This window comes from Odocoileus virginianus, chromosome 6, assembly GCF_023699985.2.
Source record: "Odocoileus virginianus isolate 20LAN1187 ecotype Illinois chromosome 6, Ovbor_1.2, whole genome shotgun sequence".
Classification (NCBI taxonomy): Eukaryota; Metazoa; Chordata; class Mammalia; order Artiodactyla; family Cervidae; genus Odocoileus; species Odocoileus virginianus.
Window position 1 is genome coordinate 73,905,822 of NC_069679.1, and position 26,929 is coordinate 73,932,750.

At 46.5% G+C, this 26,929-nt stretch overlaps 1 protein-coding gene across 1 annotated transcript in view; it reads left to right on the forward strand.

Annotated features, from left to right (window-relative positions):
• The first annotated feature begins 6,611 nt into the window (after window positions 1–6,611).
• Window positions 6,612–26,929, forward strand: part of LOC110126232 (choline/ethanolamine transporter FLVCR2-like) — a 35,111-nt gene continuing 14,793 nt past the window's right edge. The window contains exons 1-3 of the mRNA XM_070469658.1: window positions 6,612–18,198; window positions 22,934–23,075; window positions 25,799–25,939. Of these exons, the coding sequence (XP_070325759.1) occupies window positions 17,644–18,198; window positions 22,934–23,075; window positions 25,799–25,939 (838 nt within the window). The 5' untranslated portion in view covers window positions 6,612–17,643. The remainder of the gene's footprint in view (window positions 18,199–22,933; window positions 23,076–25,798; window positions 25,940–26,929) is intronic.

Sequence of the window (26,929 nt, forward strand, 5' to 3'; positions counted from 1 at the left end):
CTTGCCTGAGGAATCTGATGGACAGAGGAGCCTGGTGGGCTACATTCCATGGGGTCACACAGAGTCAGACATGACTGAGCACACATGCACGCACACACCTGTTCAACCAGCCTAAGCTGCCCCCTCCTGCCTTGCCTGCTGTCTTGCTCTAGTCATGGGCTTGGGGAGAATCTCCCTAAAATAAGACATTTTGGTTGTTTCTTATGTCCTTGAGCTCTGTGCCATGACCCCTGTTCTGTTTTGTTGTGACTACTGCCCCCAAGCTCAGCATACTGGAGTTGCCTGCATGGAAGTGGTGCTGGGCGCTTGGGCCACTGCCCAAGGGTAGCTGGCATGTGTGTGTGCATGTGTGTGTGTATACAGTACTCTGTACATAAAAGAAGTTCACACTTCTGGTGTGAGATCCGTGTTAGGGGTGGAAAGGAGGTAGAAAATGATGATGCCTTAATTTCCCATAAGGAGAAAGTGTTTACTCTTGAACCTCTTAAATGTATAAACAAAATGTTTACTGAAACCATTGGTGTATTAGAAATCATAATTCGTATTTTCTATTTGTAACACCAGATATATTAAAGCAATAAAATATCCTCCATGTGGTCTGCCTTGTCACTTGTTGGGGCAGAGATGGCTTTGGTGGTGGGAACAGGCTGGAGAGCTGGGGGCTCAGGGTAGAGGAGGCACTCCTCCACACTCTGGAAGGTGGTCCTCTGTAGACATAGATATTACCATGCTAGTGGATTATTTTTTAAAGATAAGGCTGCAAACATTGTGTCTGTTCATGTGGAGACTACAGCTCAAGGCCCAGTCAGTGGCCCCAAGCACTTTCCATACAGCGTGATCATTTTACAGTGCAAGTCGACAACATCAGTCTTCCACTTAAAACCCTCTTCTAGCTTCTTACCTCAACCAAAGCCCAGTCCTCACCAGAGCCCACAAGACTCCACGCACTATGGCCCCCACCTTCCTATCTGACCATCTGTCCTCCGCTGTTCTGTTCAGTCTCTCTGGTCCAGCCACACGACCTCCCTGCCTTGCCTTAATGTACCAAGCATGTTCCTACCACAGGTCCTTTGCACCTGCCAGTCCCTGTGTCTAGGGTTCACTCACTCCAGATATCCGTATGACTTGTTTTCTCACTTCTGCTCAAACTTCACCTCTTCAGACAGGCCTTCCCTACCCACCACCTCACTCTGTCTTGCTGTCTTGTGTGATGTTGTACTCATTGTTTATCCACTGAGTGTCTTCCCCACAGGACTGTAAGCCTCAGCAGTTTGAGAACTTGTCAGTGTTCACCATCTCTTCTGTGCTTGGACCAGTGCGTGGCACATAGTCAGGGTTCTAAATGCACTTTTTGAAGGAAGACATGAATGAGTGGATATCACCAGCCCCAGACCACCCTCCATCCCTGCCTCCTCCCACCTCTCACTGATTTTCACGAAGGAGAGGGAAAGATTGCTGGATCTCTAGGCCCCACAGATTCCTTGTGACGTCTCAGACTTTTCCAGGACCCTGGCTGGGTGCTGGGTTTTGATGACTGCGGAGATGCTGGGGACAGGTCAGCTTCCAAGGAAGTGAGTGTCTGGGAGACAGAGGGAAGCAAGCTCCGTGACGGGACTTGGGGCCAGACTCTGAGGGGACACTGAGTCCTGGCTCGTAGGCCACGGAGGTTGTGGGGGATGGAAACAGGGTGTGTCAGTCGTTTCGTGTGTGGTTACCTGATTCACAGAGAGGAGGTGTGCCGACACTGAAATGACACGACACGGCGTTGTCACTGTACGCGCCCCTGGATGTTCTCCCTCTGAGTGTGTACCCGCTCCTCTCACTCGGCATTTCCCACACTGCAGTCATCCAGGTACCATTAGCAGTACCCCATTTCTGCAGCATCCATAAACTCTCTGCACTGTGACTTCCTTTTTTAAATCCACTCACTTTTCTTGAATCCATGGATCTGAAAAGGAAACTCGCAGACAAGTGAGGCCAACAGGAAAGGTGGGAGCCTGCTGGCAGGAGGAGCCATCTGCCCAGTGGAGGCAGAGGGGCCTTGGCACTGCAGACAGGGAGGGGCTGGGGGTAGGGGGCAAGTCCCAGGGGCTGAGCAACAGGGGGGCGGGGGGGGACCCTGGGAGGAGGGGGAGGAGGGGGCACCTGGGACTGGGAGCTGGGCTGGGGAGGCCGCAGGGGGTGGGAGGGAGCTGAGGGGCAGGAAGGTGGGAGCTGACTTTGAGGTGCTATGTTTGTGGGGTTGGGGGGTGAGAGATGAGTGAGAGACAGGGCAGAGGCTGCGGGGGGGCCTGGGCAGGGTGTTGGGGTCGGGGAGCTGGTGGGGGAGGCTGAGACAAGAACAGGCAGAGGAAGGGGCTGCGGGGAGAGGGGCACAGTGAGGGCCGCCCTAAGTATTAAGGGAGGAACGCAGAGGAGCAAGCTGCAGATAAGGGATCCCAGTCGGGTAGGCCGAAAAGGGGTTAGAGGAAGGGCAGTGATGGGGAGAGACAGGGCTGGGTGCCCCGCTTCCTGGATGGGCCTGGCTGTCCTCCTGGGACTGGACAGGGAGCCTGCTGGCCTTGGCTGGCAGCTGCCCTTGTGTTGCTCACATCTGAAATGAGCTCATTCACCCCTGGTACATGGTTCCTACCCCAAAGGAGATCAGTCAGTGAGTTTGTAAGCCAGAAAGGCATTTGTGCTCTTCCCCTGGGCAGGTAAAGGAGATCTTGGGAGCACTGGGGACTAAGAAGCATGCTAAGGAGTGAGAAAGGAGAGGGGGAGGGACCCGGAAGGTGAGTTGTCACAGGGACATCTGTAACAGCAGAAACACAGGGCTGTGCTTGGCTTCTGGAGGCGTCTGCAGTATCCACAAGTTGTCGTGCATGAGAAATTTGACACGGGCTGACTCCAGCGTGGTTGTGGTCCCAATCATTACTCTGGAGAATGTGATTGATGGTGTTTACTAGGAAAATGTGGATGCTTCCCAGCCCCAGGAAGAGGGAAACCAGGTCCCTCAGTTCTACAGGCCCCTGATTCTCAGGACACATGAGTTAACTGTCACATGCTGCTGGACTCATCTCCTGGTTGATTGGCCCTCTCCTTTTGGGAACTGTCCCTCCTCCAATCCAACGTGGCCCCCATGGAATTAGCTCCCTTGCCCCATGGTCATGGTTGATGAGTCTAGGACTGGGCTAGAATTCTGGGAGTTTGTATTTAGTCAGAACATCATGGCAGCCTTTCTCAGGCAGCTGAAGATGTCAAAAGGTGAAACTTCAGCCTGCAGAAAACTAGTCTTCAGGAAGAGAGACCAAGAAAGTGGACACACAGGATGCTATGAACTGTTTGTGTCTCCAAAATTTATATACTGAAACCTCACCCCCCTAAATGTGATGGTGTTAGGTGTTGTGGCTTGTATGAGGTGACTGGGTCATGAGGGTGAAACCCTCATGAATGGGATCAGTGCCTTTATAAAAAAGGACCCCAGAGAGCTCCCTCACCCCTTCTCTATGTGGGGACACAGCAAGAGAAGCCCCTAGAATCAGGAATTGGAACTCACCAGACATGGAATCTGCCGTCACCTAGAACCTGGGACCTCCCGGCCTGTAGAACTAATTGTGAGAAATAAATATCCGCTATGTGTAAGGTATGTTGGTTACAGCAGTTCAGAGGGACTGAGACACAGGGAGACAGAGAGAAGGAAAGAGTCCTGAGCGCCGTCCAGCCCTGACTGGGGCAGTTCCCAGGGCATTAATAGGTCTGACCTTTCTGCCACTTGCCTAGCCACCTCCTCCTTGAAGTCTGAGCTCCCCCACTGCCCTCAAAACACATTCCCCTTGTGCCTAAGCTGGTTCAACTTGGGCATTTGTCATCTGCAGTCAATGTAACAGTAAAAGGAAAAGATGTTTGAAAAAATTAGGCTGCAGTCAGCACTCCTGGTCTCCCTGTTTGAGATACTAGGAGGCACTTTCAAGGCTGCTTGGAGCTCAAGGCAGCTGGTGGCATCAACTGCAGGGACCTCACCCAGCTATCAACTTTGAAAAACTGCACGGAATCCATAAATCCTTGGGCTTCATTTTGGACTTGCTTGTTTCTTTCTAATTATTCATTTACTCCCAGAATTAAGGTGAACCTGAGCCAAGTGTCACACCCTGAAGCCTCGAGGGCGTGTGAAGCCTGAAGAGTGAAACCTGAGAGGATTTACTTTCCATTCAAATTAGATTATTGGATTTTCAGGGGAATCACACGGATTTCAGCCAGCTTCTGGAGCCTCTGGACCTTGAGGAGCCTGAGGCAGCTGCAGGAAGGTGTGGGAGGCCCAGTAGAGAAGCAGGAGATACAGGAGGGGGGGTGGTATAATGCAGGCGCTTTTCCTGTACAACTTGTCTCTGCAAGATTTCCAGGAGGAGGCCGTTCCCCTCCCTCCAAGGGCATCATGCCGAGTCCTCCCGTCCAGCCCTCGCCCTAACCGCCCACTGCTCCCCATCCTCCTGCCGCTGCCCATGTTCCGTCCACAGGCTCCATTCTCACCTGGGTGACACGGCGGCCTCATGAGAGGTCTCTCTGTCCCCCTCGCTCGCCCCCCACCCCAACTGGTTTCTCCAGGAAGCAGCCAGAGCAGCCTCTCCCGGTGACAGATCTGACCCTCCTGTGCCTCATACCTCTCGGTGGCTCCCCTCTGCTCTCAGATAAAATGAAAAGTCCTTGATGGATCCTGCAGCACTAACTGCTGCCTCTCTCTCCAGTCATCTTCACCCTCTCTCTGCTCCAGTCACATGGACTTTAACTTCCTGAAGGATTAGCTCCCCCCTGCCTCAGGGCCTTTGCATGCACTGATTCCTCTGCCTGGAATGCCTTCACCCTCCTTCCACTTACTTAGTCCTCACTGTTTCTTATGATCTGCTTTGAGATCTAGTTCACCTGTTTTTCTTTATAAATTCTTACAAATAACCCTGATAGTACTTACCCTAATTTTATTTACAGGTGTGACTATTTGACTGATGGCTGTCCTCCCAAGAATGTAAGCTCTTTGCATGGAGGAAGTACATCTGTTTTGCTCACAACTGGATCGCAGCTCCTACACACCAGTGGGCTTTCTGTAGATTATGCACATACACATACACAAGCCTTTTTTATTTATTTATTTTTATTGAAGTATTCAGTTCAGTTCAGTTCAGTCGCTCAGTCGTGTCCGACTCTGCGACCCCATGAATCGCAGCACGCCAGGCCTCGCTGTCTATCACCAACTCCTGGAGTTTACTCAAACTCATGTCCATTGAGTCGGTGATGCCATCCAGCCATCTCATCCTCTGTTGTCCCCTCCTCCTCCTGCCCCCAATCCCTCCCAGCATCAGGGTCTTTTCCTCTTCACATGAGGTGGCCATGTATTGGAGTTTCAGCTTCAGCATCAGTCCTTCCAATGAACACCCAGGACTGATCTCCTTTAGGATGGACTGGTTGGATCTCCTTGTAGTCCAAGGGACTCTCAAGAGTCTTCTCCAACACCACAGTTCAAAAGCATCAGTTCTTCGGCACTCAGCTTTCTTCACAGTATAGTTCCTTGTAAATGGTTGCTTGCTTGAGGAGGGGCCCACTCTAGTGCCAACCAATGGCTGAGCAGGGCTGCTATAGCTCGGACCTGCCCCAGTGCTATTACAGTATGGCCATTTAACAGTATTAATTCTTCCATTCCAACAACATGGGGTATCTTCCCATTTCTTTGAAACATCTTCCTTTATGAATGTTTCATATTAAATAGTTCTCACCACATAGTCTTTCACCTCCTTGGTCAGGTTTATTCCTAAAGATTGGTCTTTTTTCTTTTTTGGAGCAGTGTTAAAAGGTATTCCTTTTTTAAAACATTGTTTTTATTGTTGTTCATTCACTAAGTCAAGACCGACTCTTTGCAACCCTGTGGACTGCAGCACACCAGACTTTCCTGCCCTTCACTATCTCCCAGAGTTTGCTCAAACTCGTGTCCTTTGAGTTGGTAATGCCATCCAGCCAACTCATCCTCTGTTGTTCCTTTTCTGATATTTCATTGTTGGTGTAAAGAAAGTCAAATGATTTCTGTTTGTTAATCTCATATCCTGTTACCTTGCTGAATTCTTTTATCAGTCCTAGCCCTTTTTGTGTATAGTATTTAAGGTTTTAAAAAAAAACCCTTTTAATATCCCCTTCCTCTTATCTCAAGTTTTATAGTTAAGTCTGGTGTTAATGGAGCAACTTTTAAATTTTTCTAATGATTAAGAAGTACTCAAAATATATCAAAATGCCTGAAAAACAACATAGTGGACAGCCACAAACATACACAAGGAAGCAAAATGGGACCCAGGTGGATAAACGGACATTTTCTTTCGAGAGGGGCTGGTACCATTTGTGGCCTCTCTAGATAGTCTTGATTTCCAGGGAAGTGAAAAATCGATTTTAAACTGAAATAGCCCTGGGGCAGGCAGGAGTTATAGCAGTCCCATTCAGCCATTGGTTGGTGCCCCGTTGGGCCCCTCCCCCATGCAAACGACCATTTTAGAGCAACTGTCAACCAGTGACCGTTAGTGGTCCTGCTTAGTGATTGGTCAGTGCCACAGAGAGCTCCTCCCCCTCTCGGTGCTCTGTATAAAAGGAGCCCGGAATTCGGTCTGAGGGGAGACGGTTTTCTGAGATGCTAGTATTTCATCTTTTCGGTCTGCTAGCTTTCTGATTACAATCATTATTACTTGTTGCCAGACCTCGTCTCCTGCTTTACTGACCTGTCCTGCCGCGAGCAGACCCAGCTTGAGCTTGGGCTTGGTAACAAAACCATGTCCCCAGGGCACAGCCTGGCATCCTCACATCCAGGCAGGAGGCTCTCATCCCATCCTCTCTTCTAAGAAGAAGGGGTCTCTCTTCTGCCTTGGGCCTCAGCAGGCCCTGCCTACATACCCTTCAAGGATGGACTCAGAGACTCTCTGTATTGAGAGGGCCCTAGAGAGAAGAGGAATCCAGATTCACACTCAGCACAGGAGTGCACCCCAACCATGGGCTCCATGAGATGGGGGCAGTGGGCAACTCCCATGGGGGAGGTGCCTCAGGAAAGAGAAAGACAAAATAAACAGAGGAGATGGGAACACTAGGAAGAAGCTGTGTAATAGGGCAGGGGCAGGCATGCAGGTATCAGTAAGCTACCATCAGCAGTCCCCCTCAGCCAATGGTCAATGTTGCCATGGGCTCCTCCCTGAAGCAAGCAGCCATCAGTGAGCAACCGTTAAGGAGTGACCACTAACAGTCCCTCTCAGGCGTTGGTTGGCATTGCAGTGGGTCCCTGCCCATCACCTTCCTTTTTGTGAAAGGAGCCTGGATTGGGACTGAGGGGAGATGGTTTTTTGAGACTGCCATCTTCTTGGTCTGCTAGCTTTTTGATTAAAGTTCTTATTCCTTGCCCCAACAAATCATCTCCCGATGTATTGGCCTATCATGTGGTGAGTAGAGCAAGCTTGGACTCAATAGCAATTTCAGCAAAGCCAGAACCCTGCTGCTTGTGGCCAGCCAGCCCTGGTTGGAGAATTTTCAGGTAAGGCCTGAGCAGCTGCTGGAACCACTTTGTCCTGATAACCTTGCCTTCAAAATTCCCTGAAGCAGCATCAGCTACCCTAGCGTTTGGCAGTCGGAGCAAGAAATCAACATTTAGGAGTTCTGACAGTAGGGCAATTTGCTCTGCTCTGTACAACCAGGAACATTCTCTCCTTTCAGTTTGGGTTTATATTTTGAGGGAAAAGACAATTTGTTTCACAATTAATTGTGATTCCCTCTTGGAGAGGGGAATTGGCGAACTCTACAGGATTTGTGATCTAGTTGGTTTGCTTGTGTTCTGCGTTCATTTACGATGGAATCTGTTTAGACTTTTGGTGTTGAAATTTGCTTGTGCTTTTTGTGTTTTGTTGCTCTTGAACTTATAAATATGTGAACTACTCCATTTGTCCCCAAGGAAAGCCCTTTGGGGTGAATTTTAAATCAGTAGGCGAAATACAGCTGTGGGCCTATGACTAAAAAAGATGATATTCTGTTGTTATAGTGTGTGGTCCCAGTGGAGAGTGATAGCCCTTGAATGACTCAATTATTATATGAAATTGCAGTTAGAATTGTTTTGGTAAAGAGCAGGTAAAAATGATGAGACTCCATATGTAGAAGCATTTATGCTACTGCATCAGGAGGAAAAGAGGTCAGACAACTGCCACCTTATGGTTCAGTGGTCTAAAATGAAATCCAAGGGGACACCTGTTTTACAAGAGGGAGAAGGAGAAAATGAGACTGAGGACATGTTATTTCAAAACTTAAGCCCCCCTCTGGACAGCCTGGCTCCTCTACAGGTCGAGCAGGCTTCACTGGTAGTTGTTTCAACCACTCCTTATGCCACCAAGACTGTCATGGCCTCCTGTTTCCTCTGCTTAGAGGGATCATTTAGAAGTTTCTATGCTAACCCCTGGGGCACAGGGGCCTGGCTTGGTGTCACCATCTAAGACTTGAAAAGGGCACCCAGTTTGGACCAGGAGCCACTTCCAGAGCAGGGCAATTTCCCATGTGTCAATGTCCTGCAGGAGGCCTTAATGCAGATGGTCACCCAGCCTGGTTTCTACTGATGCACAATCTATTCTCAACTTTGGATTTATTTAATTGGAAAGTCCATAACCCTGCATACTGAGAGGACCCACTCCACATGACTGAACTTTTCATTCTGCTTTGCCGCTCACCCTTGCTCTTGGGTAGACATTCGCACTCTTATGAATGGATGCTTACTGGGGATGAAAGAAAGATGGTCATCAAGGCTAGAGAGGAAACACAGTAGCCTCTTCAAGCAGGTCCCAACGGAACTCCAAAGCAAATCTGGCAGTTCCAACTGCTGAGCCTGCCTGGGATCCTAATAATGGAGGTACGATGCTCCTAGAGCATTACAGGAAGTGCATCTTAGCAGGCCTTTAAAAGGGAGTATCTAGGCAAAAGAGCTTCAGAAAAAGTCAAGAGCTACACCAAAACCCAATGAGGATCCATCAGAGTTTCTAGAAAGCAGTTTTAAAGCTTATAGCTGCTACACTAGTACAGACCCTGAAGACCCCAGAAATTTGAGAATGGTAACTATGACCTCCATTGAGCAAAGCGCCCTAGATATTAGAAGAAAATTATATAACAGTTACACGGTGCATTTGGAATGACCCTTTCTCTATTGGTAGATGTTGCTTTTAAAGTGTTCAACAACAGGGAACAACAAGAGAAGCAAGAAGATGCAAGACAGAACCTTACTTTTCTAGCAGCAGCTTTGGATTCCCAGATGGGTAATAACCTGAAGAGAGGTAAGCCACTATTGGGAAGGGAACAATCAACTTACTGTAAGGAGGAAAGGCATTGGAAAATAGGTTGCCCAGGGATAAGGAATAAGAAGGAAAACAATGACAGAAAGACAGGAGCCTCTCATATGGTTGAAAGACAGGAACATTCTAATGAATAAAGAGGCCCGAGATCTCCCTTGGACTTGAGGCATCCAGTCCCCTGGGGGACTTCGACAGGGCGGGGGGCGGGGGTGGGGAGGGAGTTGATTGACTTTCTGATAGATACAGGTGGAACACACTCTGTCGTAAACACCAAGGTGGCACAGAAAACATCTCAATCCATCCTGGTCATGGGTACAAAACTGTTGTTTTGACGACCTTTAGAATGTCAATTAGGGGACCTCACCCTGAAACACAGTATCTTGTATATGCCAGTGTGTCCAGTCTCTCCTTTGGGCCAAGATCTCCTTTGTAACTTCAATGCCCAAGTAACTGTTCTGTTAGAAGAGCGTGACATCAGGGTCCCACCAGAGCATGCTGTATGCCTACATGGCACTCATGGACATCTCAGAAAAGGACAGAACTCTCATCTCGCAGCACCTCTCCTCCCAGGCCTACAGAAAGGTAAGGCTGGAAGTGTGGGCTGATGGCACCCCAGGATAGGGCAAAAACACAAGGCTAATACAAATCCCATTAAAAAGGGATGCTGGGACACCTGAAACCCCCTTAAGCAAGAAACCCACAAGGGAATTCAGCCAGTTCTCAAAAGGTTTTTGAAAATAGGACTGATTACACTTTGTCTGTCCCTGTATAACACCCCTATCTTCCCAGTCAAAAAGTCAAACCCAGCAGAGTATTGCTTTGTCTAAGACTTGAGGGCTAGTAAAGAAATAGTCTAAGATTTGCACCCTGTGGTAGCTACTTACAACCATCCACACTCCTTTCAACTATTCTAGGAGAATTAAAGCTGTTTGTGAATTTTGGACTTGACAGATGCTTTTTTTTTCTGCATCCCTATCACAAAAGAATCATAGCAGCTATTTGTTTTTGAATGATAGCACACAAGAACACAGATAGTTCAACAGTGTAGTTGGACAGTCCTGCCTCAAGGATTTAAGAATTCCCCGACCTTGGAGACTTCCCTGATGGTCCGTGGTTAAGAAGACTCCATGCCTCTACTGCACTGCATGGGTCATAGGTTCTATCCGTGGTTGGGGAACTAAGATCCCACATGCTGCATGTGGTACAGCAGAAAAAAATTCCCCTTACCTTTTTGGGAAATGTTAGTGTTGGTTTGGGATCTTAGAAACTTTAAATTGGATGACAAACTCTTCCTCCAATATGTGGACAATTTGATTATAGAAGCCCTACACAAAATAGTGAAAGTTTAGTCACTCAGTCATGTCCCACTCTTTGCAGCCCGTGGACTGTAGCCCACCAGGCTCCTCTGTGCATGGAATTCTCCAGGCAAGAATACTGGATTGGGTTGCCATTTCCTTCTCCAGGGATCCAACCCGGGTCTCTTGCTTGGTAGGCAGATTCTTTAGCTCTGAGCTACCAGGGAAGCCCCTGGTTTTACTTACTGCATAGTCATCCATCATATTAGCTGGAATAAAGCCATGGATATATCACATTCAGGTCAAAGCAGCCCCACTGTCATCAGAAAATGATCCACTCCCGAGAAGCCTAGAGAGCAATAGGTTTGTGAGCCCTTAGAAGCCTTAAGGTTGCTCTTCAAAAATGATAAGTATTGAGATTAAAAGTTCCTTGTAGAAGGAATTTCATCAGATTCAGATAGTTGTAGTTAAAGAGAATTGTATTACTTAGTAAAATTTTAAAGAAATATTCCTAGCCCAAAGCTGATCAATTCCATTTTACATGCCCTCATCATCCCTGTTTAGCAGGAAGTAGCTAGGAAGGTTATCACCCCTTGTTCCCACTAGATTGTATCTAGATTGTTACATGGGAATTGTAATAGGAGTGGTGCAGGCACGTTAGCCAGAGACTGTCAGAGGTCCCTCTCGGCCATTTGTTGGCATCACAGTGGCTGCCCACTTCCTCTGACGTGGATAGTAAAAGGAGCCAATTTCAGGCTGAGGGAAAATAGGTTTTTTCAGACAGTACTCTGTCAAATTCTTGGTCTGCTAGCTTCCTGATTAAAGTCATTATTCATTGCCCCCAGCAACTCATCTCCCATTTACTGCCTTTTCGTGTGGTGAGCAGAGCAAGCTTGGGTTGGGTAACAGCTGCACATGCTTTCATTCATGTTGAGGTTTCTGGAGGGGTATACTCAGGAATTGCCTCTCGGAAGTCACTTCAGTTACACCTTCATGTCCCTTCTGGGGCCAGCTAACAAGCTAAGAGGTTCAGGATTGACTATGAAAGGAATGATTCATAACCTCAAAGAACCCATGGTAAATAGAGGACTTAAAGAGGAAAACAAGCATTCATGCTACCATTAGAAAGGAGCTACCAGAAAGGTGAACAGGGTGAACTCCAAATCAGACTTGGGCGCTAAGGAAGGCTTCCTGGAGGAGGTGATGCTTGTCCTGCAGTGAAGCATGGCACATGCTAGGCATGATGTGTTCATAGTGCTGCCTGGGAGCTGCAGTCAGGTCCAGCATGTGGAGGGAAAGGTGGGAGTGGGCGGCGGTGGGAGTGGTGGCCAGAGCAACATCACAACCTCTTGTGTGCTAAGTCAAGGAGTGAGAACTTTCTTGAAGCTAGGGGTGGCTACTGGAGCGTTCAAGGCAGGGCAGAGGCTGGGACAGAAGTGAAAAGCCCTGTGGAACTGAGTGATGGGAACAAGACGTGTAAGAACGATGAAGATGGCATCAGAGAATCAAGGTAAAAAGCCATGAGAATCTGAACTGAGAAGGTAAGGCGGTCAGCACCCAATGGATGGAGTAATGGTGCTTCTCAGGGTTTGGGTTTGGCTGACTGTGACCTGGCAGAGCTACTCATTGACACACAGGATTCAGGGGAGAAGCAAACCTGGGCTTGGCCCTTGGACGCTGGGGCAGCAGGTGAGTCATAAATATTGTAGAAGGCATCAGACCCCCATAGAGTCTGACAGTCACTAGAGGCAGACAGAAGGTCAGAGAAGGGTGAAGACTTGTGTGCAGGTAACAGGGCCTCTGACCACCCACCTGCTTTTCTGAGGAGACACCCAGCACAGCTTGGGAGGACACAGCTCAACTGAAGAGGCTTCTCTGTGGCTCCAGAGTTGGAGACTTGGTGTTCATTTTAGCACCAACATTATAAAGTCCAGGATGTAATACTTCACCCCTGGACATCACCTGTGGGCCTCAGAGAAGCAGCTCAATCTCTATTATTGATCTATTTTTAAATTTTGAGGCTTTTTTAAACCAAAGTTTTGCATAGTTTAAAAAACTCAAATTATTATCTATCAAAAATATCATTGCCTACCTTGCTTTCCTAGTCCTCTGAGGCAACTATTTCAGCCATTAGCAGATGATTCTTTGGTATTTACCTTCCTTGCTCTAAATAACATGGGTATACAGATACTTCCTGATTTTATACATGATAGGCATTATTTGCTGACTTTCCAATATGGCAGTCAAGGATTTAGCTCTACTCACCCCACCCTCATCTCCACCACATGCATGCACCCACTTCCTGTTCCCCCATCCTCCCAATATACTTGTCATATTTGATCATATCAAGTTCAGTTTTCATATTATTATGATTGTGCTCATGTTCATAACTGAGTCTCTTAAGGTAATCATAACTTTGTTCCCTTTTCCTTCATAGCTTTTTATATTTCACTGGAATTTAAGATTGCCTCCCTTCCCCATTTATTTAGTTATATTTGTGGTACTGATTACGAGTCCCACCCCTAATTCTCTCCCAGTCTGTAAACCTCTTTCAGTATTCTAAAACAGTCTTCTCAGTCTCATCTTGACAAATCTTTCCTGGGGTCTTTGATCATCTTCAGTCTGAACAGGCGGTTTCTCTGCCTGGCTCACAGCTGTCCACTTGGGATGTTTCTTTACTGTCATCTTGGTAAGTCCCATTGCCTTTCCTGGGGTTGGAGTCCTGGTTTCTTCAAGCTTACAGCTTACTTTGTCTAGGTTTCCTCCCTCATTTTGCTGAAGCACATCCTTTACCAGCTTCTTGAGAGGAGAAGGAAGTGCTTTAAAAAAACTTTACATGTGTGAAAGTGTTTTATTCTTTTCTAGTACTATTTTTTTCCTTTGGTGGTCTCCATGTAGGATTCTAGACAGGAAATGATTCTCCTTCAGAAAACATTGTCCTACTGACCTCCAGATTCCAGGCTTGACGACAACCTGATGACACTCTGCACCTGTTTTCTTGAAAATGTTTTAAGAACCTGTTCTTCTCTCTGTGTAAACTGATGGGCTCTCTTCTTCGTTCCAGTTTTCAAAATTCCATAGTGATAAGAAATTCAACTCAACTCTACACACAGATATTGAGACAGACATACGCAGTGGAGCTTCCTTCACTCAGGGTTCCAGGCTGAACAAAGACATGTACAAGAGATTCTAGCCACAATATATGGGAAGTGGAGAAGCTGAGGCCAACAGGGTGTGGGTGAGTGTGCAGTATTGCACATGGAAATGACACAAGATGTGTAAGGGCAACATTTATACAAATTCCACGTCAGTACTTTTTAAGGGGGACTCACGTAGGGTCTCAACCTGATTCATTAGCTACTTAGCCTGCCCATACCCTTCACATCCTCCATGCTGTCATTTCTACAGCCCCTGTGGAGGTTGGGGGTAAGCAATCAAAAAGGATGCCACACCCCCTGACCTTGGGACTGCTGGAAACCACTGCATGTATAGCCCAGGCTGCGGTGGGGAGCAGCCCCTGGGGTTGGAGGCTTTTGTTTGGTGCTGTGGGAGATGGGAGAGATAAGACTGAGGCACTACCCACCCCCACATGTGTTTTTTGGGGTGGAGGGATTGAGGAGGGCCTACCTCCCTCAACACCCCCAGCCATGGGGTGTCTTCCTTTCTCATCTCTGTTTTGACCGTTAAGTTCAGCTCATCTTTGCCTTTGATATGTAACCAAAGGAAAACTAAGAAAAAATAAAAAAATACCACCACCTTTGGACTTCAGGATTAGCTCCTAATGCCAGGGGTACTGTTCACCTCCAGGGGACAGACTTCTTAACCTTTCTGCACAGAACCAGGAAGACTTGAACTCAAGGTCAGGGGTTCTCTCTAGCTCCCTGGGGGAGTCAGTTGGAATAGAACCAGGAACCAGAATCCCTTTAAGAAAACAATCACTAAAATGTCCTTCTCCTTCAGCTTCAACATGTACCAATTGATGTCTGTGGAAAGAACATACTGATAAATAGAACATATAGTAAGCTGCTCAATGAATGTTTCTTCCCTGAATACAAAATATTTCCCTCAATGTAAAATCTACCCCACATTTGTATACCTTTCCTCTCCCTGGTGGGAATCAGCTAAGAGACACTACTACAGTACTTGGTGGCTGTCAGAATATTGCCTTTTAAAACAATTGACATACTATCTTAATTATTAATAATTCTCACAGCAACCCTATGACACATGTAGTTTTAATCTTCATTTTACACATTCATAAACTGAAGACTAAAGAGGTAAAATAACTTGCCCAGGATCCCAAAGCCCATAATGTAGAACAAACCCTGAGTACACTTAAGTCCAGCACTCACAGTAGACCTGACTCCCTCCACACAAAAGGCAACCCCAAATACCACTTGAATCCCAGGTTAGACACTTGGGAATTGTCACTAAACTGAAGCATTGCCCCGGAGGAGCACATGGCAGAGACTCGTGGAAAGGGGACTCAGGAAACCGATCTGCTCGTTCTGATGCTAGTCAGCTGTGGGGCTCTGACAACACCCTCTGACTCTCTGGGCCTCAGTTTCCAGATCCATAAAATGAAGTGAAGAATGTATCTGCAGAGTTTTAGGAGAGAACCATGATAACCTAGGGAAAGAAACAGAAAGACATCTCGAGGGCTTCCCGAGAATGGAAGTTCCACGTTCCCTGGAGAAAGATGGGGAAAACTTTGGAATTTTGAGACAGGGGATGGGAAATTAAGGTAGAAGTTCTTCAGATGGGTATGAGTTCCCTCTTCAGACACTCTGCTATAACCCAAGACTTCATGATTTCTACCAAAAAAATTGGATGCCTTCAAGTAGTGTTCCCTCTCCTAGAAACCAGTGGCTCTTAAACCACAAGGGTGCTCACTTGGCTGCAAGTTGAGATCACCTGGGCAGCTTTAAACATGCTCAGGCTGGATCCACTCTCAGAGACCTGATCAGGGGTATGGCAGAGGCTTTGGGAATGTGGAGTTCCCCATGTGATTTAAATGTGCAGAACAAGTTTAGAACCACATCTGCAGAGCCTTAAATTCTTCATTTTTTGCTGTGGAAATTAAAGAACACAGCAAGAAAGCACAGCACCCAGTGGCACTTGAGCTTTAATATGCTAACAAATGAATCACCTAGAGGTCTTTTAAAATGCAGCCGCTAATTCAGTAGGTTGGGGTGAACCTGGGCTTCTGCCTTTGTAATAAACCCAAGTGGATGCCAACACTGCTGTCCCCAGACTGCCTGAGTACCCAGCCTGTATCATGAACAGATACACAGTTGCAGGAGAATTACGCCCCTTTAGATCAGCTGAGACCTTAAGAAGTTACTTCCCTTCTGCCGGAGCCTGCCGGCAAACGAACCGGTCACGAACGCAATGGACGAAATACCTGAGAAATAAAGACTCAAAAAGAATGGGGTTGAGAGGGACGGAGCCAGCTCTTGGCTGAAGCTGACCACCGACAACTTTATTGAGGGGTAACATACATATATATGCTAACAGGACTCACTAAATTTAGTTCAAAGACACGCATACATGCAGAATCGCAGACATTCGCTCAGATATTTTATCTCAACTCTTTAAGACGAGCAAAGCATGGCACTGGCGTCTTAGTGTGAATTAAATCATCCACAGGAGCCTGACAATCTTGTTAGTCAGGAAAATCCGGCAAAAGTTTGCTGCAGCAATTTCCTTTGATGGAGGTGTGAAAGGCCAATTTGCACTTTAACAAATCAGGGGTGGCGGGACTGTGAGGGACCTTTTGATCTCTCTCAGGGCCAAGAAGGGGCCTGAGCAGTCAGGCCAGCTCCCTGCACCTTCTTGTGCCTCAGTTTTCAAATCTAAAAAATGCAGACTAGTGATAGCACTTCCATCACAGAATTCTTGTGATGCTTAAATGAGTGAATACCGCAGACAGATTTAGCACAACACAAAAATTTGTATGTTTTTAATTGTTAAGATACCTGACATTCCTGGAAGTCTTACTACCTGCCAGGAATTTTCGAAGTGCTTTCAAATCTTAACCCGCTCAAGCCTCCAAACAGTACTGTGAGGAAGTTACCATTATCTCATCATCCTTGTTTCACAGATTTTCAAAAAAACGGAGGCACAGAGTTGTGGAGAATCTTAATTTACGGAACACACCTAGGAGCAGCTGGGCTGGTGTGTGAAATCAGGGAGGATCTGGCCTCTAATCTCTCTTCAGGGCTGAAATAAATTAGTGCTGGAGGCTTTGACGTGAGGGTTTACCCTCTGGGATGGGCTGCGGACCAGCAGGGGGCAGTCTAGGGCTAGCTGGCTGCAGAGACCACTTAGCAGGGTGTGCTGTGCCAGGCAGTCCACTCAACTGACACTGGGTCTTCAGCATTTCAGAACTCCCCCTCTCCCCTCCCACTCAGGGCCCCGTGCGTAGGAGGCCACCCAGGAATCCAAAAGAAAGAAGAACCCTGCCAATTAGCTGCAAATCTGAGTTCCCTAACAAAAGACCAGGTCTGGGGGAAAAGCAACTAGGAGACAAGTTTTCCGTAACTCACCTTTATCCCAAGAGCACAACCAGCCTGGGAAATCTACAGATTTCTCTTTATACTGAAAGTCTAGCAAGAAGGGTTGGGAATTAGGGTGGGAGAGTGAGGTGGAGCCAGGCCCCAAAGCCCGCCCCAGGGCTATCAGAGTCCCGCCAAGTTCTTGTGCAAGGAGATAACTGTTTTTGATGGGCTGAACGTGGCCAGAAAGCCTTGGGAGGTTGCCAGGGCTGGCTTGAGGCATTTTCCACCAGCCTAGGGGATAGTAGTCGGGGACAGAGGACATAAAGGCCAAGTGGGAGCAGAACTGGGAGGTGAGCACAAGGAGCCCCACTCTCGGCTCTTTGGTAGGCTCAGGCCTCCCTTTATTCTGTGACTCTAGGACAGGAGGGGCAAGTGGCCTGAGGACTTCAGAGAACTGGTCACGGCACTGTCTCTTAAGACTGCTGGAGTCCCTAGCACGTGCTCAAGGCTCCGGTAGAGGTTGGAGTCATGGCAGATGAAGATCCCAACCAACAGGAGCATGATGGCACCCCTTCTCAGATGCCCCCACTCGAGGCAGAAGCCCGTGGCTACACCCTATTCAGAGTTTTGGACAGAGAGTTCACGATCAAGGTGAGCAAGCGCCGGTGGGCGGTGGTCCTGGTGTTCAGCTGCTACTCCATGTGCAACGCCTTCCAGTGGATCCACTACGCCGCCATCAATAACATCTTCATGTACTTCTATGGGGTCAGTTCCTTTGCCATCGACTGGCTGTCCATGTGCTACATGCTGACCTACACCCCTCTGCTCCTGCCCGTGGCCTGGCTCTTGGAGAAGTTCGGCCTGCGGACCATCTCTCTCGCTGGCTCCGCTCTCAACTGCCTGGGGGCCTGGGTGAAGGTGGGCAGCCTGCAGCCACATCTCTTCCCAGTCACCGTGCTGGGTCAGGTCATCTGCTCCATGGCCCAGGTCTTCATCCTGGGTATGCCCTCCCGCATTGCTTCCGTCTGGTTCGGAGATGATGAGGTGTCAACTGCCTGCTCCACAGCTGTCCTTGGCAATCAGGTGGGTGGAGGAGTGGGTGTTCACTGGGGACTGAGTGTTCATTGTACAGAACTGCCTGATTGTGTGAAAGCTGTGTTTTCCGACTGCAACAGTGTTTGCGACCCTAGGTGAAGTGTGGCTGAGTCTGACTAAGTGTGATTGAGTGACTGTGTGAGAAAAGTGGGAGACAGAAGAATGGGCCTTTCCTGTCACCCACGGTATCTCCTCCACAGGCAGAAAGCCTGCTGTCACCGTCTTTATGATCTCATTCCTCAACTTACTTCACCAGCTTGAACCTGTGAATTCTGCACTGCTGTTCTTTCTTGGGGAGCAGTCCCTGTGTGTCAGACTATTCTGTATCTTAGAGTCTGGCAGATGTTTTTTGCCCGTCCAACCAGCTTTCCTCAAGCGCAGCATCTCCCTGTGGAAAAGCAGAGTGGGGCCCTGGTGGCCCTGGTGTTGCTCTCACCTTCTTTATACACAGCTGAGGCCAGGACAGCAGGAGCCGAGCTTGGGGCCCAACTCCTTCCCTGGGGTTAGAGTCGGGTGCAGGAGAATGGGACAGAACTGTTGCTCAGATTTCCAAGGCCTAGAAACCATGGAAGGTCCTGGAAAGCTCGTATATGAAACCTTTGTTTTTCCTTCATTCTGTAAGGATCTTAAATTCTTTGCATCTCTGTTGAGTTTATGGGCCAGAAAGTTGGGCATGTTATGAACCTGATTTTTTAAATTGTGGTGAAATAGACATATTTATAATTTTACCCAGTCACACATGTACAATTCAATGACATTAGTTTCATAAGGTTGTGTTAAGAATTACCAATATATGTACCCAAAACTTTTTTTCTTCATCCCCAGCAACTCTGTACCGGTTAAATAACAACTTGTCCTTTCTCCTTCCTCCTGCTTCTAGTAAGCGCTTCTACTTTCTATAAATTTGCATGTTCTAGGTACTGCATATAACCAAGATCATGTAATTTTGTCTTTTGAGTCTGGCTTACAAACTCTTTTTTTGTATGCTGATAAAACTAAAAAACTTATTATAATTATTGTTACTGTCCATGTTTTGAGATTGTGGGTCATATAAGCCTTCATATGAGACTTCTAGGGCAGGTAGAGAGGAACTGAATGCAGTTCTGGTTTCTCCTTCATGCAAAGCCCTCACCAAAGACACAGCAGGTGGGTGAGCTCAGAGGCTGGCCACTCTGGGAGGAACCTAGACCAGTGCTCCCTCAGATGGTGCCCACTTACCTCACCTCTGGCTCCAGGACAAACTGCAGATGCCTGGGCCCTCACCTGGACTTCCTAATCAGATCCTCTAGGGAAGAGGCCAGGCGCCTGTGTTTCCACCTGGCTTCCCAAGCGAGGTTTGTGATCAGACGTGAAATCACCAGTAGAGAGGAGCACCGTGCCCTGGGAAGGCGCCATCCCACCTGGAGCCGGGTTCCTGTCAGGGCTGGTGTGTCTGTGCTGTTGTAGGATGGGCCCGTTCCCAGGTGGAGGAGCTGGGATCTCAGTCACTCTCCAGATTAAGACGGGAGAGTGGGCTTGGGGCAGCGCTTATAATTCTGATTCACTTGAGGTTCTGAAAATATTCTGGAACCCTGGGGAGTGCAGGGCAGGGTGGCAGAGGCCCTGCAGGCCTGTGAGGTGGAACCACAGCAGAAGCTCCTAATCCTGTTTCTTTGACCTTCAGCTCAGTGCACTGCATGGGAGGAGGCTCTGGGAGCCTGACCTGACTTCTGTCTTGGCCGTGTTGTGTTGGCAGGCAGTCTTGAGGGTCTGATGATTCTGTGGAATTAAGTCTACGTCTCCAATTTCCTTCTTCCTCTACCTTCCTGTTAGGGGAGGCACACTGATTGAAACCACCCACCCTGGCCAGGCACCATAGTAACCATTTGCATGAGTTGTTTTATGGCAGGAGATCCTGATAAGGAATACGGAACTAATAAGCCACCACCAGCCGGAAGAGTTGGGGAAAGGTCGAGAGGAGACACTACCTGTCCGTCCACTTCCCAGAATCCCTCTTGCTAGCATCCATCTTGGTTGAGTGATGCGTGCGCCACCAGGAAAGACTCTGAATTAGAATGATTGGCCAAAGACCACCCGGAAACTAATCCCATCACCATAAAACCCAAGACTTCGAGCCACGCAGCAGAGCAGTTCTCCTGGGTTCCCTTACCCTCCTGCTCTCCACCTGGGTGCCCTTTCCCAATAAAATCTCTTGCTTTGTCAGCACGTGTCTCCTCGGACAATTCTTTTCTGAGTGTTAGACAAGAGCCCAACCTCGGGCCCTGGAAGGGGGTCCCCCTTCCTACAACATTCCCACCCAGCCTGTCCCGTAGTAGATTATGGGCCAGGAAGCTCCAAATCCTTGTCCCCACTACAGATACATGAAGTAAACTAGAAAGTGGCAAAAATAGCTTTCTTATGGGAGTTTTTCAAAATCAGCAACTAAACATATGCCCAACCAGGAAAAAGGCACGTTCAAAATGATAGAAAACTTGACGGAGGTTTTGCTCTCCCCTCTCCCCATCCTGTGTTTGCCAACACCCCATTCCTTTCTGCAAACCTGACAGCAGAGCACACCAAACTTATGTGTTACCTAATGGTACTTAAAAAAAATTTTAATAGGAGTATAGTTGATGTGCAATGTTGTGTTAGCCTTAGGTGTACAGCCTTTACAGCCTCAGGTGTAAAGTGAACCCATTATTGATATACATATATCTACCCTTTTAAAATTATTTTCCAAAATGGGCCATTATAGAGTATTTGAGTAGAGTTTTATATAGTAAGTGTTATGAGTTCCGTTCAGTTCAGTTCAGTCACTCAGTCGTGTCCGACTCTTTGCGACCCCATGAACCACAGCATGCTAGGCCTCCCTGTCCATCACCAACTCCCAGAGTTTACCCAAACTCATGTCCATTGAGTCAGTGATGCCATCCAACCATCTCATCCTCTGTCGTCCCCTTATCCTCCTGCCATCAATCTTTCCCAGCATCAGGGTCTTCTCAAATGAGTCAGCTCTTCGCATCAGGGGGCCAAAGTTTTGGAGTTTCAGCTTCAGCAGGTCCTTCCAATGAACACCCAGGAATGATCTCCTTTAGGATGGACTGGTTGGATCTCTTTGCAGTCCAAGGGACTCTCAAAAGTCTTCTCCAACACCACACTTCAAAAGCATCAATTCTTTGGCGCTCAGCTTTCTTTATAGTCCAACTCTCACATCCATACATGACCATTGGAAAAACCATAGCCTTGACTAGATGGACCTTTGTTGACAAAGTAATGTCTCTGCTTTTTAATATGCTGTCTAGGTTGGTCATAACTTTCCTTCCAAGGAGTAAGCCTCTTTTAATTTCATGGCTGCAATCACCATCTGCAGTGATTTTGGAGTCCAGAAAAATAAAGTCTGACACTGTTTCCACTGTTTCCCCTCTATTTGCCATGAAGTGATGGGACTGGATGCCATGATCTTAGTTTTCTGAATGTTGAGCTTTAAGCCAACTTTTTCACTTTCCTCTTTTACCCTCAAAAAGAGCTCTTTAGTAGTTCCTCTCCACTTGCTGCCATTAGAGTGATGTCATCTGCATATCTGAGGTTGTTGCTATTTCTCCCAGCAATCTTTTTTGTTAATTTTTAAAATTCTTTTTTATTTGTTTTTATTAGTTGGAGGCTAATCCCAGCAATCTTGATTCCAGCTTGTGATTCATCCAACTCAGCATTTCACATGATGAACTCTGCATATGGGTTTCCCAGGTAACTCTGTAGTAAAGAATCTGTCTGCAGTGCAGGAGACGTGGGTTCGATCCCTGGATTGTGAAGATCCCCTGGAGAAGGAAATGGCAACGCACTCCAGTATTCTTGCTTGGAGAATCCCATAGAGAGAAGAGACTGGCAGGCTATAGTCCAGGGGGTCACAAAGAGTTGGACAAGACTTAGCGACTAAACAACAGCAACTCTGCATATAAGTTAAATAAGCAGGGATACTGCTTTGTCATACTCCTTTCCCAATTTTGAGCCAGTCAGTTGTTCTATGTAGCGATCTGTTAGATTCTTGACCCAGATACAGAATTCTCAGGAGACAGGTAAAGTGGTCTGGTACTCCTATCTCTTTAAGAATTTCCCACAGTTTGTTGTGATCCATACAGTCAAATGTTTTCATGTAGTCAATGAAGCAAAAGAAGATTTTTTTCCTGAAATTCCCATGTTTTCTGCATGATCCAATGAATGTTGGCAGTTTGATCTCTGAATCCTCTGCCTCTTTGAAACCCAGCTTGTACATCTGGCAGTTCTTGGTTCTTGTACTGCTGAGCCTAGCTTGAAGGATTAAGCATTCCACATTTAAGAGATATCATAATGATGTTTGTTTTTCTCTGTCTGACTTATTTCACTCAGTATGAGAATCTCTAGGTCCATCAGTGTTGCTGCAAATGGCATGATTTCATTCTACCTTAGAGATGGGAGTATAGGAACAATTGTTCAGTAGTTTGCAGATAGAGAAGAGCCAGCTTGCATTGAGAACTCCAACTATAATTTTTTCAATAGGATTGATACCGAGAGCTGTCATAAATGTACATGAGTTGAATTGTGAAGCAAAAGAGAGATATCTACGGTGTCTTAAGAAGGAAAACAATCCCTGTTTGTGTTCTAAGAAAGAACGGAAGTTGGGGATTATGATTCTGATTAGGAGTGTGTTAAGTATGTATGTCATCTCTTGGACACTTATACTACAATTGGTTCTTTCTGTCTTCTATAGCTTGGAATTGCCCTTGGGTTCTTGGTCCCTGCTGTCTCAGCACCCAACATCGACGACCCTGATGAGCTTGCCTACCACATCAGCATCATTTTCTACATAACAGCAGGTGTGGCCACTCTGCTTTTCATCCTTGTCCTCATCGGTAAGGTCATTAGCAGATTTAAGGGGTCGGTGGGGAAGGAGGGAGGTCCTGCTGACTTGGGTGAGGACCTTATGAACATGACCCTAGAACACCATTCTAGGTACTGTGTATTCTATAAAATGTATCTGCAGAAATTGGAGGCTGGGCTTCTGATGGTCTCCCAGCCTTATAGCCTGAGTTACTGCTCATACAGTGCTAGCTGGTCCTGTGTACTTTGTTAGCTGCTCAGTAAGGTTTAGCGTGAAGTTTCCTAGCGCAACCTCATTAGAATTAATGGGCAGCCTGCCGATTCCCTTGATGAAACCCTGATGAGCATTTATGATGTCACAGGCCCTGTGCTGAGTGTGCCTGATCTCACTGACTCTTCAAGTGCCCTGTAGAGGGGTACCAGTATCAGTTCACTTAACTAAGAGGAAACTGATAATTGAGGAGAGTGATAGTATTCAAGATTAGATAGTAAGTGGCAGAGATTGGGTTCAAGCCTAAATTGTTTAACTCCATACTCTAAATTTCTGGAACAAAACAGGATTGACCTGCAAACACTAGTCCTCTCATACATTCACCTGAAAATACCTGGGGACCACATTTAAAAAATACTTTTAAAAAAGGTATATAAGATAGGCTTATTATGGAAAAATCTAGAAAATACAAAAAAAAAAGCATAAAGAAAAGGGGTCACCATTGTACCAGTTAACCCCAACCAGCAACCTCTAATAACTACTATTAATTTTATATGAATATATGTCTAAACATTGAGATATTTGGTTAATATGATTTATATCCTCTTTCATCATGAGTAATACCACACAGGCTGTGATAAATTCAGAAAGAGTGCAGGAGAAGTGTTCATTTTCAGTGAATCATTTGTCTTTAAAGATTAACCAGCTGTCTCTTAATATCTGAAAATTCTACCACACATGTTAAAGTTTTCCTTCCTTCCCACTGGCTTCACCTCCAGAGTCAAACAGTTTTATGATCACGCACCTCATCCAGCTGTTCTCACTGTCATTCCCTCCCCGGGTCCAAGCTGAGGAAGGGCTGCCTGTGGCTTTTCAAAGCGCACGGGATCTCTTGGATGGAGTTCCTTGCTGCTCATGGAAAGGTGGGAAGCTGTGAAGCTGTGGCTGATAATGATCTCAGTCAGAATTGAAGTTTCAAACTGTAATGTACCCAGTTGTAAATCCTTGTGTTTGTAGCAAACGAGGGCCTGGTCCTTTGCAGTTGAGATCTGAAGGTAGGACATTTCTACAGTGTGACATTTTACTATTAATCACACATAATAGTTGAGTGAAAAGAACTGAAAAATCTTATCTGAATTGTGGTTTGCAGTCGGCAAGTCCCTGAGCAAACCCTGCCATTACAGATATTTAAAAACAAAACACTTCTTTCCTTGATTTCTTTACCCTAATGGAAAACTTGGGACCAAGTTGTTAGCTCAGCTGGTCAAAAATCTGCCTGCAATGCAGGAAACCCTGGTTCAATTCCTGGGTTGGGAAGATCCCCTGGAGAAGGGGTAGGCTACCCACTCCAGTGTTTTTGCCTGGAGAATCCCCATGGACAGAGAAGCCTGGACGGCTGTAGTTCAGGGAACTGCAAAGAGTAGGACACGACTAAGCACAGCACATGCACATAATAGAAGGGGAGGTGAACAGGCCAGATAATGGATGAGAGGTTCCTGAAGGTGGTAATAAGTTATTCAAGACTATTTTCAGAGAAGGAAGAAGCAAGGCCCTGAAGTCTGAGCTGGTGGGTTGTCTGAGCGGGGAGTTCATTTGATCTTCAAGAGATTAAACCTCATTTCCAGACCTTCCTCTAAATGGAGACAGTCTCCTGACCTTTCCCAAGTGTTCTTATGGAGGCTGGGGGTGAAGATGGTGCCTCAGCGAGGGGACCGGTTTAGGCAGACTGCTGGTTAAACTGATGTGGCCCCCAGAGAACCCAACAGCCCTCAGTGCAGTGAAATGGATTGTACCAGCTGTACTGAAATCAGAACATAAAGAGAATGGTTTTCCCACTGTCCCTCCCCGGTCCTTCCTATCAGAGGCCCCGTCCTGCAGGATCATGTGTTAGTCCTCTGGCTTCTCAGGAGGCAGATGTCTGATTCCCGCTCTGAGAAACTAGGGACGGATTCGAGGTCTCTCCAATAGGAGCAGCTCCTTTCCCTTACTCAGGGAGTGGCAGCATGTGCCAGGCTCTGTGCTCAGCATGGGCAGCCCAGCCCTTTCCCTGGGAGGAGCTCTGCTGCTGAGTCCTTAACTGGGTAAGGACTTAATTCAGTAATCTCAGAGGCTCAGCTCTCACTTCCTTTCTGTCCCTGTGTTACTCCTGAACTTCTTCAGTGTTCCGTGGGATGTTATTCCCTAATTATTAAGGGACCCCTGATCCTTGAGCACTTTCTGGGAAGTGGATTCCCTGGGATTTTTCAGTGCTCTACCACTTGGTATTTGCCATTTATTGCAGGATTCCTTTATCCTTGACCACTGCGTGGTAAGCCCAATGATTGTAGGTATCCAACAGCCATTAAGAAAAAGTAAGCAGAGGACCAGTCACTCAACCACAGAGGTGCAGTTTCAAGTGAGGAAGCTATAGAGGATTTAATTAAAGAATTTATATTTCCTTTTGGAGTCTAAGCTCCTTGTCAGATGAGGGAGGCAGCTCTCATCCATGTCAGCTCTGCAGGAGTGGGACCAAGGGATTTTCAGCAATCTCTCTGTTTCTTTCAGTATTCAAGGAGAAGCCTAAACATTCCCCCAGCAGGACCCAATGCCTGAGCTACGCCTTCGTGTCCCCTGATGCTTCGTTCTTAAGTTCCATCATTCCGGTCTTCAAAAACCAGAACTTTGTGCTGCTCTTCATCAGCTATGGTAAGATGCAGATGTGTCTAGGCATGTACTTCAACTGGAAATGCGAAAGAAGAGACTTGATATATCTGGATTTGGGGCATTTTTATACTAACAAATTATTTTCCTGAAATTCAAGTTTGACTGGGTGTACTGCTTTGTTGTTTTTATGTTTTTTGTTTATTTGTTTGCCCACACAGCATGTGGGATTTTAGTTCCCTGACTAGGGATCGAACCCACATCCCTCTTACATTGGAAGGCAGATTCTTAACCACTGGACCACCAAGGAAGTCCCTGTTGGGAGTTTTTTTAAGTCACTGTTTTAATTTCAGTACTTGCAGTTGGTCTGATCACATTTTCTACTTCTTCCTGGTTCAGTCTTAGAAGGTTGTGTCTTTCTAAGAATTTGTCCATTTCTTCAAGGTTGTCCATTTATTAGCATATAGTTTTTCTTTTATAGTAGTCTCCTTATGAGACTTTGTATTTATGTGGCATCAGTTTTAGCTTCTCCTCTTTTGTTTCTAATTTATGATTTTGAGTTCTTTCCCTTTTACTTGATAAATCTAAAGGTTTATCAATATTGTTTATTTTTTCAAAGAACCAGCTTAAAAGTCCCTACTATTATTGTGTTACTGTTGATTTCTCCTTTTATGGCTGTTAGCATTTGCCTTATATATTGAGGTTCTTCTATGTTGAGTGCATATATATAATTTTTATGTATCACTTGATCATTATGTAGTGTCCATCTTTGTATATTGTAATATTCTTTATTTTAAAGTCTATTTTGTCTTATATGAGTATTGCTGTAACTTTCTCTTGATTTCCATTTGCATGGAATATTTTTTTTTTCCAACTCCTCCATTTCAGTCTGTATGTGTCCCTAGATGTGAAGTGGGTTTCTTGTAGACAGCATATATATGGGTCTTCTTTTTATATCCATTCAGTCAGTTTATGTCTTTTGGTTGGAGCATTTAATCTGTTTACATTTAAGGTAGTTATCAATGTGAATGTTCT